At 53.9% G+C, this 12,679-nt stretch overlaps 1 protein-coding gene across 4 annotated transcripts in view; it reads right to left on the bottom strand.

The window, feature by feature from the left end:
* Positions 1-2,399: 2,399 nt before the first annotated feature.
* POLR3A (RNA polymerase III subunit A) overlaps positions 2,400-12,679 on the bottom strand; it is a 49,759-nt gene continuing 39,479 nt past the window's right edge. For all 4 annotated transcript variants that reach the window (XR_016221691.1, XR_016221692.1, XM_002718399.6 and 1 more), the window contains 10 exons: positions 11,712-11,798; positions 11,543-11,625; positions 10,823-10,993; positions 9,411-9,504; positions 9,122-9,214; positions 7,372-7,536; positions 6,777-6,941; positions 6,391-6,522; positions 5,230-5,362; positions 2,400-3,023 (listed from right to left, as the gene is read on the bottom strand). Coding sequence is in view for 2 of the 4 variants with exons in the window: in XM_002718399.6 (XP_002718445.1) it covers positions 2,875-3,023; positions 5,230-5,362; positions 6,391-6,522; positions 6,777-6,941; positions 7,372-7,536; positions 9,122-9,214; positions 9,411-9,504; positions 10,823-10,993; positions 11,543-11,625; positions 11,712-11,798 (1,272 nt within the window). In the remaining 2 variants the exon portion in view is untranslated. The remainder of the gene's footprint in view (positions 3,024-5,229; positions 5,363-6,390; positions 6,523-6,776; positions 6,942-7,371; positions 7,537-9,121; positions 9,215-9,410; positions 9,505-10,822; positions 10,994-11,542; positions 11,626-11,711; positions 11,799-12,679) is intronic.

Below are 12,679 nucleotides of genomic sequence, written 5' to 3' on the forward strand. Positions count from 1 at the left end.
GTGAGCAGAGGAGCGCTGGTGGGGGGCAATGTTTCTTAGCTGAGTCAGAGCTAAGTCTGTGTGGAGCCCAACTGCCTTGCTTCATTCATAACCCACAGGGATGACTCTCCCAGCTTCAGAGGCAGCAGGTTTTCCTCCTGAGTTTCGGTAGAAAAATAAAGTGCTCTGCCAAGGCACAGTAAGAATTCAAGGGAAGCAACCACCGTTCAGTGTCAGGTTCAGACATGACTCTGAGTCTGCATGGCGCTGCACTGTAACTGGAACCTGGCTCCATGACAACTGACAGACGCTGAGATGCCAGAACGCAACCCCGCCCACAAAGGATCGGACCACGCGGGGGCTAGCTTAGTTCCCTTTGTACAAAAGATGCAAAAGGGCAGAGTGCACGGATGGTTGGTCAGAAACAAGGACATTTTCGAGGGTGAGACAGAACTCAAAATGTGTTTCTCTTCAGTCTTCCCAGTAGGTGAGAACAAAGTCTCAGCCCTCCACTGAGCTCTTAGGATGGCACTGCTGCCTGGTCACGGTGCTCTGTGCTGGCATGGAGCCCCGTGCCCGGGCAGAGGCCTGGGGTTTCAGCACTCAGCATGGGATGCAGGAGGGGCACAGAATGGGGTACTGCTCAGTGTGGCCCGTGTCACAGGTCACAGCAGGGCTGGCAGGACCAGGGCACCTGGGAGACGTGCTCCTCTGTAACTGCCCACCCCGAGGCCAGCTGGTTCTGGAGTGCAGACTTGCACCCACCAGCCACACCTGTCTCACAGGCCCAAGCAGGAGGCGGCGGTGCCGTCTTTAGAGCTCCTCCCTAAGGTGTCAGCAGAGGCCAGCAGCCTGTGCCCCTCCGCGCCCAATGCGTGCACCCCACTGCCTCTGGATCTCATCAGGCCCATGGCGTCTTTCCCAGGCTGGCAGCTGCGGGGGGTGGGCGCCCTCTGTGGCTCTCCCCTGGGTTGCGTGAGAGCAGCAGTGCCCTGGGCGGCCGGCTCCAGTGGAAACACTGAGTCAGCCCTTATTAACAGCTCCATCCTTTGTCATGAACCAGGCTGGCTCAGTTCCAAGATACAGGGGGCCAAACATCAGGGACCACGGATGGCGTTTTCCTATCACTGTGGGCACAGGGAGAACTCAGGGTCCAACCACACGTCCTGATGCAAGATTTCACCTGAGCAATGGCTGAAGGTCAGGACTTCTAATTCAGAACCCCACAGTATGGGGGAAAAACGCTCATTCTGCCACCCGCCACGAACCTCAGCAGCGTTACCTTGAACTCAGGAACATGCAATCTATAGATTACTCAAGTTCATGCACCTCCCCTATTTTTTCTCTTATTGTACCCATCTCTTTAATCCATACTGGTTGTTTCACTTCCACAATCAAATCCTGCCTCCTAGGTATGGGCCGCTGTTTCTTACAGGTTGACCGTGTCATTTCACAAACGAACCTGCCCCAGTGCACGGGGCCACACAGGAGGGTCAAGTCCCCACTTGTGACCATTGTGTCACTCCCAGCCAAGGGGCCGTGGCTGGGGAGGGCCCCCCTTGGGGAGGAAGGAAGGGCCAGAAGAGGTGCCAGCACTGGGAATGGACGCTGTTCTTTCCAAGGAGGGTGCTACAGCCCTCTCCACTGCTCTCGCTGGCCCCTGGCCAACGCCACGGAGCAAGCTCAGGACAGGACAAAGAACACACTGTCTGAAGACAAGCTGCTTACGTTTCCTTCCTGTGGAGCATGAAAGCCCCTCAGCCGCCTTAGCCTCCCCCAGCAACGCTGCAGTGAGCAGCAGAGCCTGAGCAGGTGGCGACCACGCGTCTTCCAGGAGTCCCTGCCTTCTGTTGTCACAGGAGGTGGATGCCGCCCAAGAAGCCTACAGTGGCCAATTGGTGCATGACCTCAGCTCCAGCTGATGCCCAACCCTCCTGCCCTTCTGTCTCCGTGACCCTTTTATTCCTTACAGCTGGTGTCTTCCTGGACCTATGCTAGTCCCTCTCCCATCAGCACCTTTGGGGCATTGCATAGCCACCAGTTCTGCACCAAACGTGCGGATGGCGTGGACGCCAGCACAAGGAGGTGCAGTGGCCCGGACCAACCTTCCCCAAAAGCTCCAAGCCATCCCACGTCCACCTCGGCAAGCCTTGTGGTCAAGAAGAATGGGTTTGGTTTGTCACAAGAGAGAGCCCTGTCCCGAAGGGGTCAGAGGTCGATGAACACAACAGGATAGTCAGAGGCGTCCACAAAGACATTTCAGTGCAGCTCGGGCCTCCCCACAGGCTCAGCCCGGTTACGAATCCTAGACGGTTCCCTCTGCTTGACCAGTTTTTCTGTGGCACTTCTGTGCTGGCTTTCCCAGTTTCTGTAGCTTCTTGGGTTCAAAAGTAAAAAGCAAAAATTCTAACTCTCTCAAATGGAACAAATAAGTAACGGAAGCAGTATATTAAGGAGCACGTCACATAATGAGATTCCAGCCCGACTAAGGAAAGGAGAGACCAGGAATGTGGCCTGGCCTGTGCGGGGCTCAGACCTGGCTCCCAGCCAGCTGTGAAGACACCAGTGGGAGCTGACGGACAGATGTGCAGCAACGCCCAACTGGGGTCTCCTCCCCAGCCTAGGGATGGGCAGGCAGTGTGGAGCCATCTGTACATTGAGTTTCAAACAAACAATAAAACCCTCAGTTCTCTCCAAGCAGCGTGGTGCAGGCAGGGTCACCGGTGTGGGCCGCTCCCCCTCGGGGAGGAGCTGCTCCTGGGATGCAGAGGCCTTCTCTGCCGTCTGGCACAGGCGGGGACATCAGGGCCTCTGTCCCGGGGAGCACAAAGCTCTCCCAGTCAGTTGCAGACAGGACAAGCAGCTGAGGCCGGGAATGGTTCCTCTTCCCCGGGACTACGTGACAAGGGGGATGTGGAACTCGCTTGTGTCGAAGATCAAGGGCCTTCTGGGAGGGTTGGGGTCCCTGTTGGCCTTGTGGAGCAGCTTGAAGAGGCCGGTGCCGATGTTCATCGGGATTCCCATGATGATGCACTCGGACACCCCTGCAACAAGCAGAGCGGAGATCAGAGAGCCTGTCTACACAGGGGCCGTCGGGACGGAGACGTGATTCAGGCAGCAGGGAGTCGGGGTCTGGCCCCCAGCTCCACTCCATCAGCTGGCTCAACTTGGACAGCTTATCTTCCTTCCTGTCTGCAAGTGGCCGTGGAACACAGCTCAGCGCTGTGCTCCTGGGCAGGTGTGAGGACTTCGGCACCTTCGGGGAAGGACAGCACCGGCTTCCAACCCACAGCCTGGAGACTGGGTCAGCCCAGCCGGTTCTCCTCTCCCATCTGAGTCACAGGCACCCTGTGGGCCCTGCCTTTGAGAACGCTCAACTCAGATTCAAGGATACTGAATGAGGCTCACCCCACACTTCCTCAGCTTGGGCCTTAGAAGAAAAAGCAAACAATGGGGCACAGTAGTGAGCAGATGATACTGCCCTAGGAGACCACAGACAGCTGTCAGCTGTGGCTGGGGGAAGGGGCCGGGCCAGCCTTCACAGCCCCCGAGCCGGGCCATGGGGACCCTCAGCCCTAATGAGAAACATTCAGAAGGCATGGTTCCTATGGAGTTACAGAAGGGGCGGTGCAGATTCTTTCTCCAAGCTCCATTTCAGCTCTAACCAGACACAAATGTTGGCCCTGCATCAGGCTTTGGCGTTTACGTGCCAGGCTTTGTGCTAACGGGGAAGCAGAGAGGCAAACAACCAAATTAAAACCCTACGCGGAGTGAAGGTTAGCGGGGGTTACGATGTGCAGAGGGACCAAGAGGAGGAGGCCACTTCAAAGTGGGTGAGGGACTAGGCCAGGTCCCTAGAGGGTCAGCGCTGGAGAGGTAGCAGGGGCCCAGCCTCCTGGTGTCAGGGTTGAGGGACTGGCACTTCCTCCTGCGTGTCAGGCAGACCTGCTCTTCATGTTGCCTTGGCCTTGCCCTCTTCTGCTAATTACACCTCCCTCTGGCCCTCCTGAACCTCTGCTGCTTTTCTTCGTTTACCCTTAGCTTAAATAATCATGTAATTTCTCTTTCCTTCCATCTCTCGTCTGCATCTTAGGGACAAAAAATAATCGTATGCTCCGCATGAGGCCTCACCTGACCACTGTGCAGTTCACAAATCCACGCAACTGCTTAAGAGGTGGCAGAACGTGGCTAACGGGAAGCACAACTCTGGTTTGAGAATGGTGGCCAGGCTCTAAATCCCTGCTTGGGCCTCAACGGCACATGACCCCGACAGCTTATGGACCCTCCTGGGCCCCAACCCCTTCCCTGGCCCCAGTCTTCAGGGGAGGCAGCAGGTCATTCAGACACTGAGGTGACAGTTCCTGCTCATGCTCCCTCTCGGCCAGGCCAGTACACTGCCTCCAGAGGGGACTTTGTGGAGTGGGCAGGTTGAAGGTACGCACAAGGGTGTGACCCTGCCATTGGCCTGGGCAACAGTGATGAGGCCACTTGCTCTGCTCGCTTGAGACAGGACTGACCACACACATCACAGTGGGTTGAGACACTGCATCCATGTGCCTGGCAGAGGGCTCAACAGATGTAAAAAGGGTGCCGCTGCCTTTCTGGCCACCACCTGGGCGGCTGCAACACTGCCTCCCTCCTGCAACGCTGGCATCACACAGAGGGAGCTGGATCGTGTGGCCAACTACAACTTCAGGAAAACTTTCCACCAGCCTAGGCTCGACCTTTCCTTCTTGAACCAAAAACTGCACTGCCTCATGGAGGAGATGCAAGGTGCAAGACTGATGGGTTCCGATGCTATGACCTGTGCCTTATTCTTAAAACAGTAAGGCTCTGGAGGCTGGTGTTGTAGTATAGTGGGTTAAGCTGCCTGTGGCACTGGCATCCCATATCGGTGCTGGTTTGAATCCTGGCTGCTCCACTTGCGATCCAGCTCCCTGCTAATGCACCTGGGAAAGCAGCGGGAGATGACCCAAGTGCTTGTATCCCTGTTCCCATGCGGGAGACCAGGATGAAGCTCCTGAATCTTGACTTCAGTCAGGCCCAGCCCTGGCTGTTGTGGGTATTTGAGGAGCAAACCAGCAGATGGAAGATCCCTCTCTGTAACTCTGCCTCCCAAATAAATTTAAAGAAACCAAAAAACTAAAGCTCTGCCTTAGTTGACTCCCTGGGTATCCCTAGAATCCAGCCACGGTCCCTGCTGTAAATAAGGCAGGCCTCTGACTGCACTCCTTGACACGCCAAACCTACCACAGACGGAGTCCTTCTGGCCAAAGTAGGCAGCGTCGAAGAGATGGTCAGCGGTCTTCTCGAAGGACGCCAGCATCAGCACACTCTCCTTCATCTTGGCCAGGCCAAACCGGGTGATGCCCAGGACTTCCCCCTGCACCAGGAGACAGAGGGTCAGAGGCACTCGGGCCACTGCCAAGAGCTCGTTTAAAGCACTGTGCTGCCCTTCGACAGAGCAAACCTGCATCAGCCAAGAGGCAGTTCAAGCTGCAAAAGCAGGTCTGAAAGGGACCTCAGTGGCTATGCGTCCAGCCTCTGTGCCCATGAGGAGGTGAGCCGCTGCTGGCTCGGGGTGTCCCACCCCCGACCTAACAGAGACCTGGGACTCTCCCTGCAGAGAACGGGAACGCTTCTGAAGGTGTTCAGTATGGCTCAAAGAAGAATAAGACTCCAGTAGGAAAAGAACTCGTTACATGTAGGGCCTTTCATTCCAAGGATGAAAGTGTGCACCGTCACTACAGAAGTGTTTGTAAAGGCTGTGGGACAGGGAAATATTTACAAGGTTACACATCCCATGCATACCGCACACTGCGCACACAGAGGAGCTGCGTGTCCAGAACAAGCCTGGGGAGGCGGACTGGGAGGCAGCCTTTCCCTCGTGGGGGTGAGAAACTGGCCACCCTCAGCTGGTTTCTGAATGCCCTGTAACACAGCACAGGAAAGCCCACTGCCCCATAGCGCTGCTGGAGGGAAAGCATTATTTTGGGAAAAAAAAAAAAAAAAAAAGAAACCACCAGAAAAAATTAAGTGCCTAGCCTTAGCACCCCACTCCTCAGCCTCCTGCTTCAGATCCTGCTAACCTAATTTCCTCCTAGAAATGCTCACAGAAGTTATGCAGAGGACCAGACAGGGAATAAACACCTCGCTCAGCATGGGCCCTCTGGGCTCTGGGCAAAGGCTAGCTGGGCACTAGCTAAAATCCAGAGGTGGACAAGAGCCATGGCCAGGCAGGGCTCCGCACTTCGCCAACGTGGCCCGGGGGTGCCGTGACGCTGCGGTTCTCCCGCTGAGAGTTCACATGACATCCAGCCCCACCGAGTTCTGGTTTCTGGTTTCCTCTCCAGGGCACTCCACGTGTCTCTCTCCTCCGGAGAGTGATCTGCAGAGGCCCCGCCCACACACCTTGTAGGTCATCAGGTCGGAGAGCAGCATGACGTGCCTCCTGTCGATGCTCATGCCGTGGTTGACCATCGTGTACTGGATTTCATTGATGATGGTGGTCCGGGCAGCCTCGATGCCCAGTGTCTTCTCCACCTGTGGAGAGCTGCGGTGAGTGCGAGTGGAGATTTCTGGGAACGGTGCCTCCATGTCTACCCACTTCCTTCTCTGCCCTGCAGGTTCAAGGCCAGCCTGCACTGTTTCCCAGAAGTGGATTTTACGCCATTCCTCGTGGTAAACCCAGTGCAAACAGAAGGCTCAGTGAGCTGTGCTGGGAGCGAGCCGGGGGCCAGCAAGCGGCATGAGGGAGCCAGTAGGACCCTGAGTGGACACTGAGGGGTGGGCGATACCTCATACGTGTTGTTGGAGGTGGTTCTGGTGCCCCGCACGCCGTGGGTGGCCATGACTGCCCGCAGGTTATCGCCTTCCACCAGCAGCTTGTACTTCTCCTTCCCGCTCTGCTCGTCAATGTGGATGACAGCTCTGGAGACTTCTGGGATGCCCTGTACCACCACCTGGATTCAGAGACATGGCGGGCTCTGCACACTGCGACATCCATGGCCCCACCAACCTGAGAGCCTCAAATCACAACAGCTTAACAGCAGGGAAGGGGAGGCCCTGGGGCTGGGGCTTCTCACCCCAGTGCTCGGCAGAGGTCACCAGTAACACTTTAAACCCAACTGCCTGTGGTGTACCTTGGGGGGTCAAGGGCTATGCCCCAATCCACCATCAGCTGCACTAGAGAGCATGGCAGAGCCCGATGGGCGGGGATGGTGTGCTAATAAAAAGAACCCGACTGATCCCTTAGGGATGGGGCCAAGGAGAAACAAAGAAATGGGCGCCGTCCCCAGTGTGGGTCATGAACAAAGTCCCTAGGGTTCCCACTCCTGGGTGTTCCCACTCCAGGTAAACACAGGCTCTCTGGCAGTGCGACTCCTGCCTCACCTTGGGGAGATCCTCCTTCAGGAACTGTAGTACGTAGTACATGGAGCTCTTGCTGTTCTCTCTGGGGGTGACACACACCACAGCCTCGCCGTGAACGGCCACGTCGCCCGGCTTCACGCGCAGCTTGGACGTGCAGATGGAATAGCGCACGGTCTCAGCGTTCACCTGCACGGCAACCCAGCAGCTGTTATGGACACAGGTCTGCAGGCTTCAACCACACGCTTTTCACCATGTATTTCATTACTGCCCCTCTAAGAACCCTTTTTAGACCCTTTCCTCCCTCTAAACCACAAAAATGTTATTATGCACATACCTGTTTACGTATTGTGTATCTGTGCTTTACGCATCAAACTAGTAGGTGTTTTTCCCCCCAAGAACCACTATTCGCCCTGTTGAGAACTCATGCTCGACTCAGGGAGGCCCGTGCTGCCTCTGGGTGGCTCCACGGTGGCTGGAGGCCAGGACGCATCCAGCCTCAGTGGAGCACCCCACTATCTGCCATCACCATGGCTGTCCATGTGCCACATGCTCTTCTGGTAACAGAGCCCCAGGCAGGCAGCTAGGGACATGCTCTAGCAGTCCCCACTCTGGAGAACTGGCTGCCAGACTTGAGTCAACAGTCACACGGGCAGCACATGGATTTCACACTTGAGAGAATGTGTTTTAAAGACTAATTCAGGTGTAACTCCCTACGAGGAGGGTGCCAGGACATGACTCAGTTCACAGCGTGTACCTTGCCCGAGTCTGAGAAAGGCTGCTCGTCTTTTAGCTTCACCTATTCATCAATGCCAGTGTAACAAGTTAGGTTCATCTACACAACAAAAACTATTCACTGGGACAAGCCGGGGGTTAAGCCACCACTTGGGACACTTGTGTCCGTATCAGAGCGCCTGGCATTGAGTCGCGGAGCCTTGGCCTCCAATTCGTCTTTCTGCTACTACATCCTGGGAGGAAGCAGGAGATTGCTCAAGTACTTGGGGCCCTGCCACCCAAATGAGAGATCCAGATGGAGTTTCAGGCTCCTGGTTTTGGCCTGGCCCAACCCTGACTATTGTGGGCATTTGGAGAGTGAACCAGCAGATGAAGATCTCTCTCTCTCTCTCTGTCATTCTTTCAGATGAGTAGAAAAAAAAAATCATCCACTGACCCAACCAACTGTTGCACTGGGAGCCTAGAGGTGAGGAAGACACAGCTGGCCCTAGGGTCCTTCCAGAAACTGGGAAGGTGGATGAGGTGACCCGTTATCACAAAACACGCCACGGGGTTGCAGCTGAAGTCCCAAGTCTTATTACACAACTTTTGTCAGGAGTGGGCTTTAAATATTTTTTTTTTTAGTTTTATTGTTTTCTAAGATAGAATTCCCATTCTATTTTTGGTCTGGTTCATTCCCTAAATGCTCATGATGGTCCCAGGAGCCAAGAACTCCACCCCGGTCTCCTACACGGGTGTGAGGAACACAGTTACCTGCGCCATCACCACTGCTCCAAGGGTCTGCAGTAGCAGGAAAGTGGAGTGAGGAGTTCAGCTGGGCACACAGAGACTCTGATGGAGGACTTGGGGATCTTTGCTGATAGGTGGAACACCCACCCCAACTCAGGTGCAGCAAGAGAGAACGAGAAGGTACAACAGAATCCAACGCCAGACACGGGACAGAGCCTCTGCAGCGCTCCCTGTCACCCTGCTTTATCAGCACCTGTCTTGGCACTAGCAGGATGACTTCCTTCCTCTACCACTTAATCACGTGACTCACTTCCAGTCTCAGCAGCCTAATCCGCTCCAGGGAGAGCTTGACGAGAATAAAGCAGTCATCAGGAAGAAACACTTCTTCGATGTACTCCGAAATCTGCAGTGGCAAAATGTCAGAACGGTCATCAGTCCTTCCCTCCCCTAAGAGCAGACGGCTTCCTGCCTTTTCAATGTGTTTTTTAGAGAGCAGGAATAGTGTGGCCGTGACTGATGGGTCCACACACAGTGGCCGCTCTTAAACTTCTTACGACACTGCTGATCCAGTTTTCTGGTTTCCAAGAGGGATTTCTTACCTCCCCCAAGAGGGTTTTCTCAATTCTCCCCTTCACGAGGCGCGCGTAGTCCGCGTCGTCGTCCTTGTCCAGCTGTGCTGTGATAATGGGAGTGCTGTGGCAGGCAAGGGAGAAACGATTACGGCACACGGCCGGGGCCTGCTTGAGGACGACGGCTTTGTAACACTGAAGACTGGGCAAGCGCCGCAGCTGCCCTTCCCTGAGTGCTCCCTGTGTGTCGGACATGCCGCGAAGGGCTGTGCACGTTCTCATTTAGACTTACTATTCTGGGAGCTCCCCAGGCATTTCTCCACCAGAGAAATGAAAAGGCTTTCAGAAAACTCTTCCTTAGAGTGAGCCCTACCACTTTCTCTTTGGTCCTCAGAGCAGTTATTTAGTTCTGTTCCCTGCGTGAACCGACCTTTCAGGTACCACAGCTGTCCAGGCACACCTCTGGCTCCTCCAAGCAAAATCCATCAGCCTCCATCCTTACTGTCCTGGACGTGTACCCTGAACACATATTCCTGGGACTCACCTGACCAGGCCAGGGAGGCAGGCAGCGCTCCTAACTCCCTGGACATCCACGGTGACTGTTCTAGAAGTAAGTGTAGCTATCTGATTAAATGCCATGCATTGGGGCCGGCGCTGTGGCACAGTAGGTAAAGCCACTGCCTGCAGTGCTGGCATCCCATATGGGTGCTGGTTTGAGTCCTGGCTGTTCTACTTCCTATCCAGCTCTCTGCTATGGCCTATGAAAACAAATCCGTGGGCCCCTGCACCCGTATGGAAGACCTGGAAGAAGCTCCTGGCTCCTGGCTTTGGATTGATGCAGTTCTGGCCGTTGCAGCCAATTGGGGAGTGAACCAGCAGATGGAAGACCTCTGTTACTCTGCCTTTCAGATAAAATAAATAAATCTTAAAAAAAAAAATGCCATGCATTCTCATTTTTGTAGTGAGATCATGGAAGAAATGATTTTTCTCATCAAAAGCACTGTGATGTATTCTGATTTCTTCTAGCCTCAGATCACCTACCAGTCCTATCATGAAACTACTGCGGGGTGTGTGTATGTTGCAGAGTCTGACCACAGGCCAACCGACAGACATACCGGTCGGGCCTATTCAGGCTGGGAGCAATGACATCAAAAAGATGAAACCTCCACTGACATATGGCTCCAATTTTCCTAGTCACTTTCACTTCTTTCTATTATCTGACTTGTGTCCATAAAAAGCCATTGCTTCCATTCTGACTATATGCAGTTTCAACTTATGCTTCTGAGTGACTTTTTACAAAACTAAAACGGGATTGGTGCAGCAAGCGTGCTGTCCAGAGTGTGAGACACTGTCCCAGGAGAGCATCACAGGCATGCGTGCAACACAAGGCTCACTGCTTCTCCAGGGATAGGACAGATGTGTGTGGGACCAAGGGAGCCAACCTGATGGCCTTGGAAGCATTGATGATCTCTTTGATGCGAGGCACGCCCAGGGTGATGTTCATGGAGGCCACGCCTGCAAAGTGGAAAGTCTTCAGGGTCATCTGGGTGCCTGGCTCCCCAATACTCTGGGCGCACAATGCACCCACTGCAGACCCCGGCTCCATCTGTGCTCTGGAGGGAAAAGGCAACACGACAAAGATGAAATCATCAGGTTCCTGGTGACCCCTCTTAACAGAAAATAAGCAGACGCCACCAGGGTCAGGATGGAATTGGCAATGGGCTAGGCTGCATTTGAGATGGAGTAAGAGCCTTGCATTGATCAGCAATAGGCGCAGATGGGGGAACTGGAAGATCAAAGCAGATGACTGTGCAGCTGAATTCTGCGTGGCTACTCGTGGTCAGCATGTGACGAACGGGCTGGACATCTGTGGCCTGGAAAAGACCCGAGGTCTCCTGCCCAATGGCACAGAAGGCACAGAGTACTGGCACCTGCCGCACGTGTCAGGAATTTCTTCTGGGGACATTTCTATGCGGTTAATTCCATATATTTTACAGCATCTGGTCAAGCAATGCACTGGAGTCCTTAGATCTGAGGTGACAGAATCTGCTCTAGTACTGGCAGTTACTAAGTTGTGCTGGCACAGGATTCTTTACCCCTGGGGAAACAGGGGAGGTGGGAGACCCATGCGATGCCCAGCAGTCCAGAAAGTAGCCCCCCACCTCATGTACTTGTCCCGACAGGTCTCCAGAAACTTTTCTATTTGGGTGGGGGTGATCCGGTCCAGCTGGTACAGCACACGGGGCTGGAAGAACAATGCCAAGTGCAGAGTTAGGGCTGGCAGCGCCTGCAAACACCTTGGTGTCCTGACACAACTGGGAAGGCTCTTACCTCTGTCGTGCCGTTATCATTGATGCCGTATTTATCTCTGGTTTTCTTGATCCTCTCAGAAACCCCCTTAATGAATTTTTTTATTTCCTGAAAGATTACACAGCAAACATCAGTTGTGCTTCTTAGTGATTCAGGTAACACTGCTAACCACGATACTTACGGTAACATTCAGGTAACATGGCTAGCTATGATAGTTATGGTAACATTCAGGTAACACGGCTAACTATGAAAGTTATGGTAACATTCATTTAACGTGGCCAACTATGATAGTTGTGGTAACATTCATTATCTATTAAACTTCAGGAATACATGATGAGTTTCTCAAAGTTGTGCAGCAGTTGAATAGACATAGGCATACTGCTCTATTGCACCTTGCAGACAACTGAGCTTTTAACAAACTGAAGGTTCCGGCAGCCTTGTGGTGACGAAGTCTGTGTGATTTTTCCACCAGCAGGGGCTTACTTGTCTCAGTCACACCTGACTCATTTCTGCGTCCTGTTGACGTGTTCATTAAATCTGCTGTGGTGCTCTGTGATCAGTGACCTTTGATGCCTCTGTGTTTTGCGTTCCACAAACCACACCCAGGGATGTTGGATGTGTCCTGACTGCACCACCAGCTGTTCCTCCATCTCTCTCCATCTCCTCATGGCCCCGATTCTTCAATACTGAAACCTGGCCATGTAATAACCCTGTAAGTGTTCACGTGAAAGGAAGAGCTGCACATCTCAGTTTTAGCAGAAGCTGGAAATGATCAAGCTCAGTGAGGCAGGCACATCCGAGGAGACAGGGCAGAAGTTAGGCCTCTTGTGCCAAACAGCTGAGCTGTGGATGTAGAGCAAAAGTTCTTGAAGGAACCGAAATGTGCTACTGCAGTGAACACACATGTAAGAAAACGAAACCACGAAGCCATGGCATTCCCTATAGCCAAAGCCTAATGCAGAGCAAGACTCGACCTCTCTGCGGGTCTG

The sequence above is a fragment of the Oryctolagus cuniculus genome, chromosome 15 (assembly GCF_051225735.1).
Source record: "Oryctolagus cuniculus isolate XC-2025 breed Fujian yellow rabbit chromosome 15, ASM5122573v1, whole genome shotgun sequence".
Lineage (NCBI taxonomy): Eukaryota > Metazoa > Chordata > Mammalia > Lagomorpha > Leporidae > Oryctolagus > Oryctolagus cuniculus.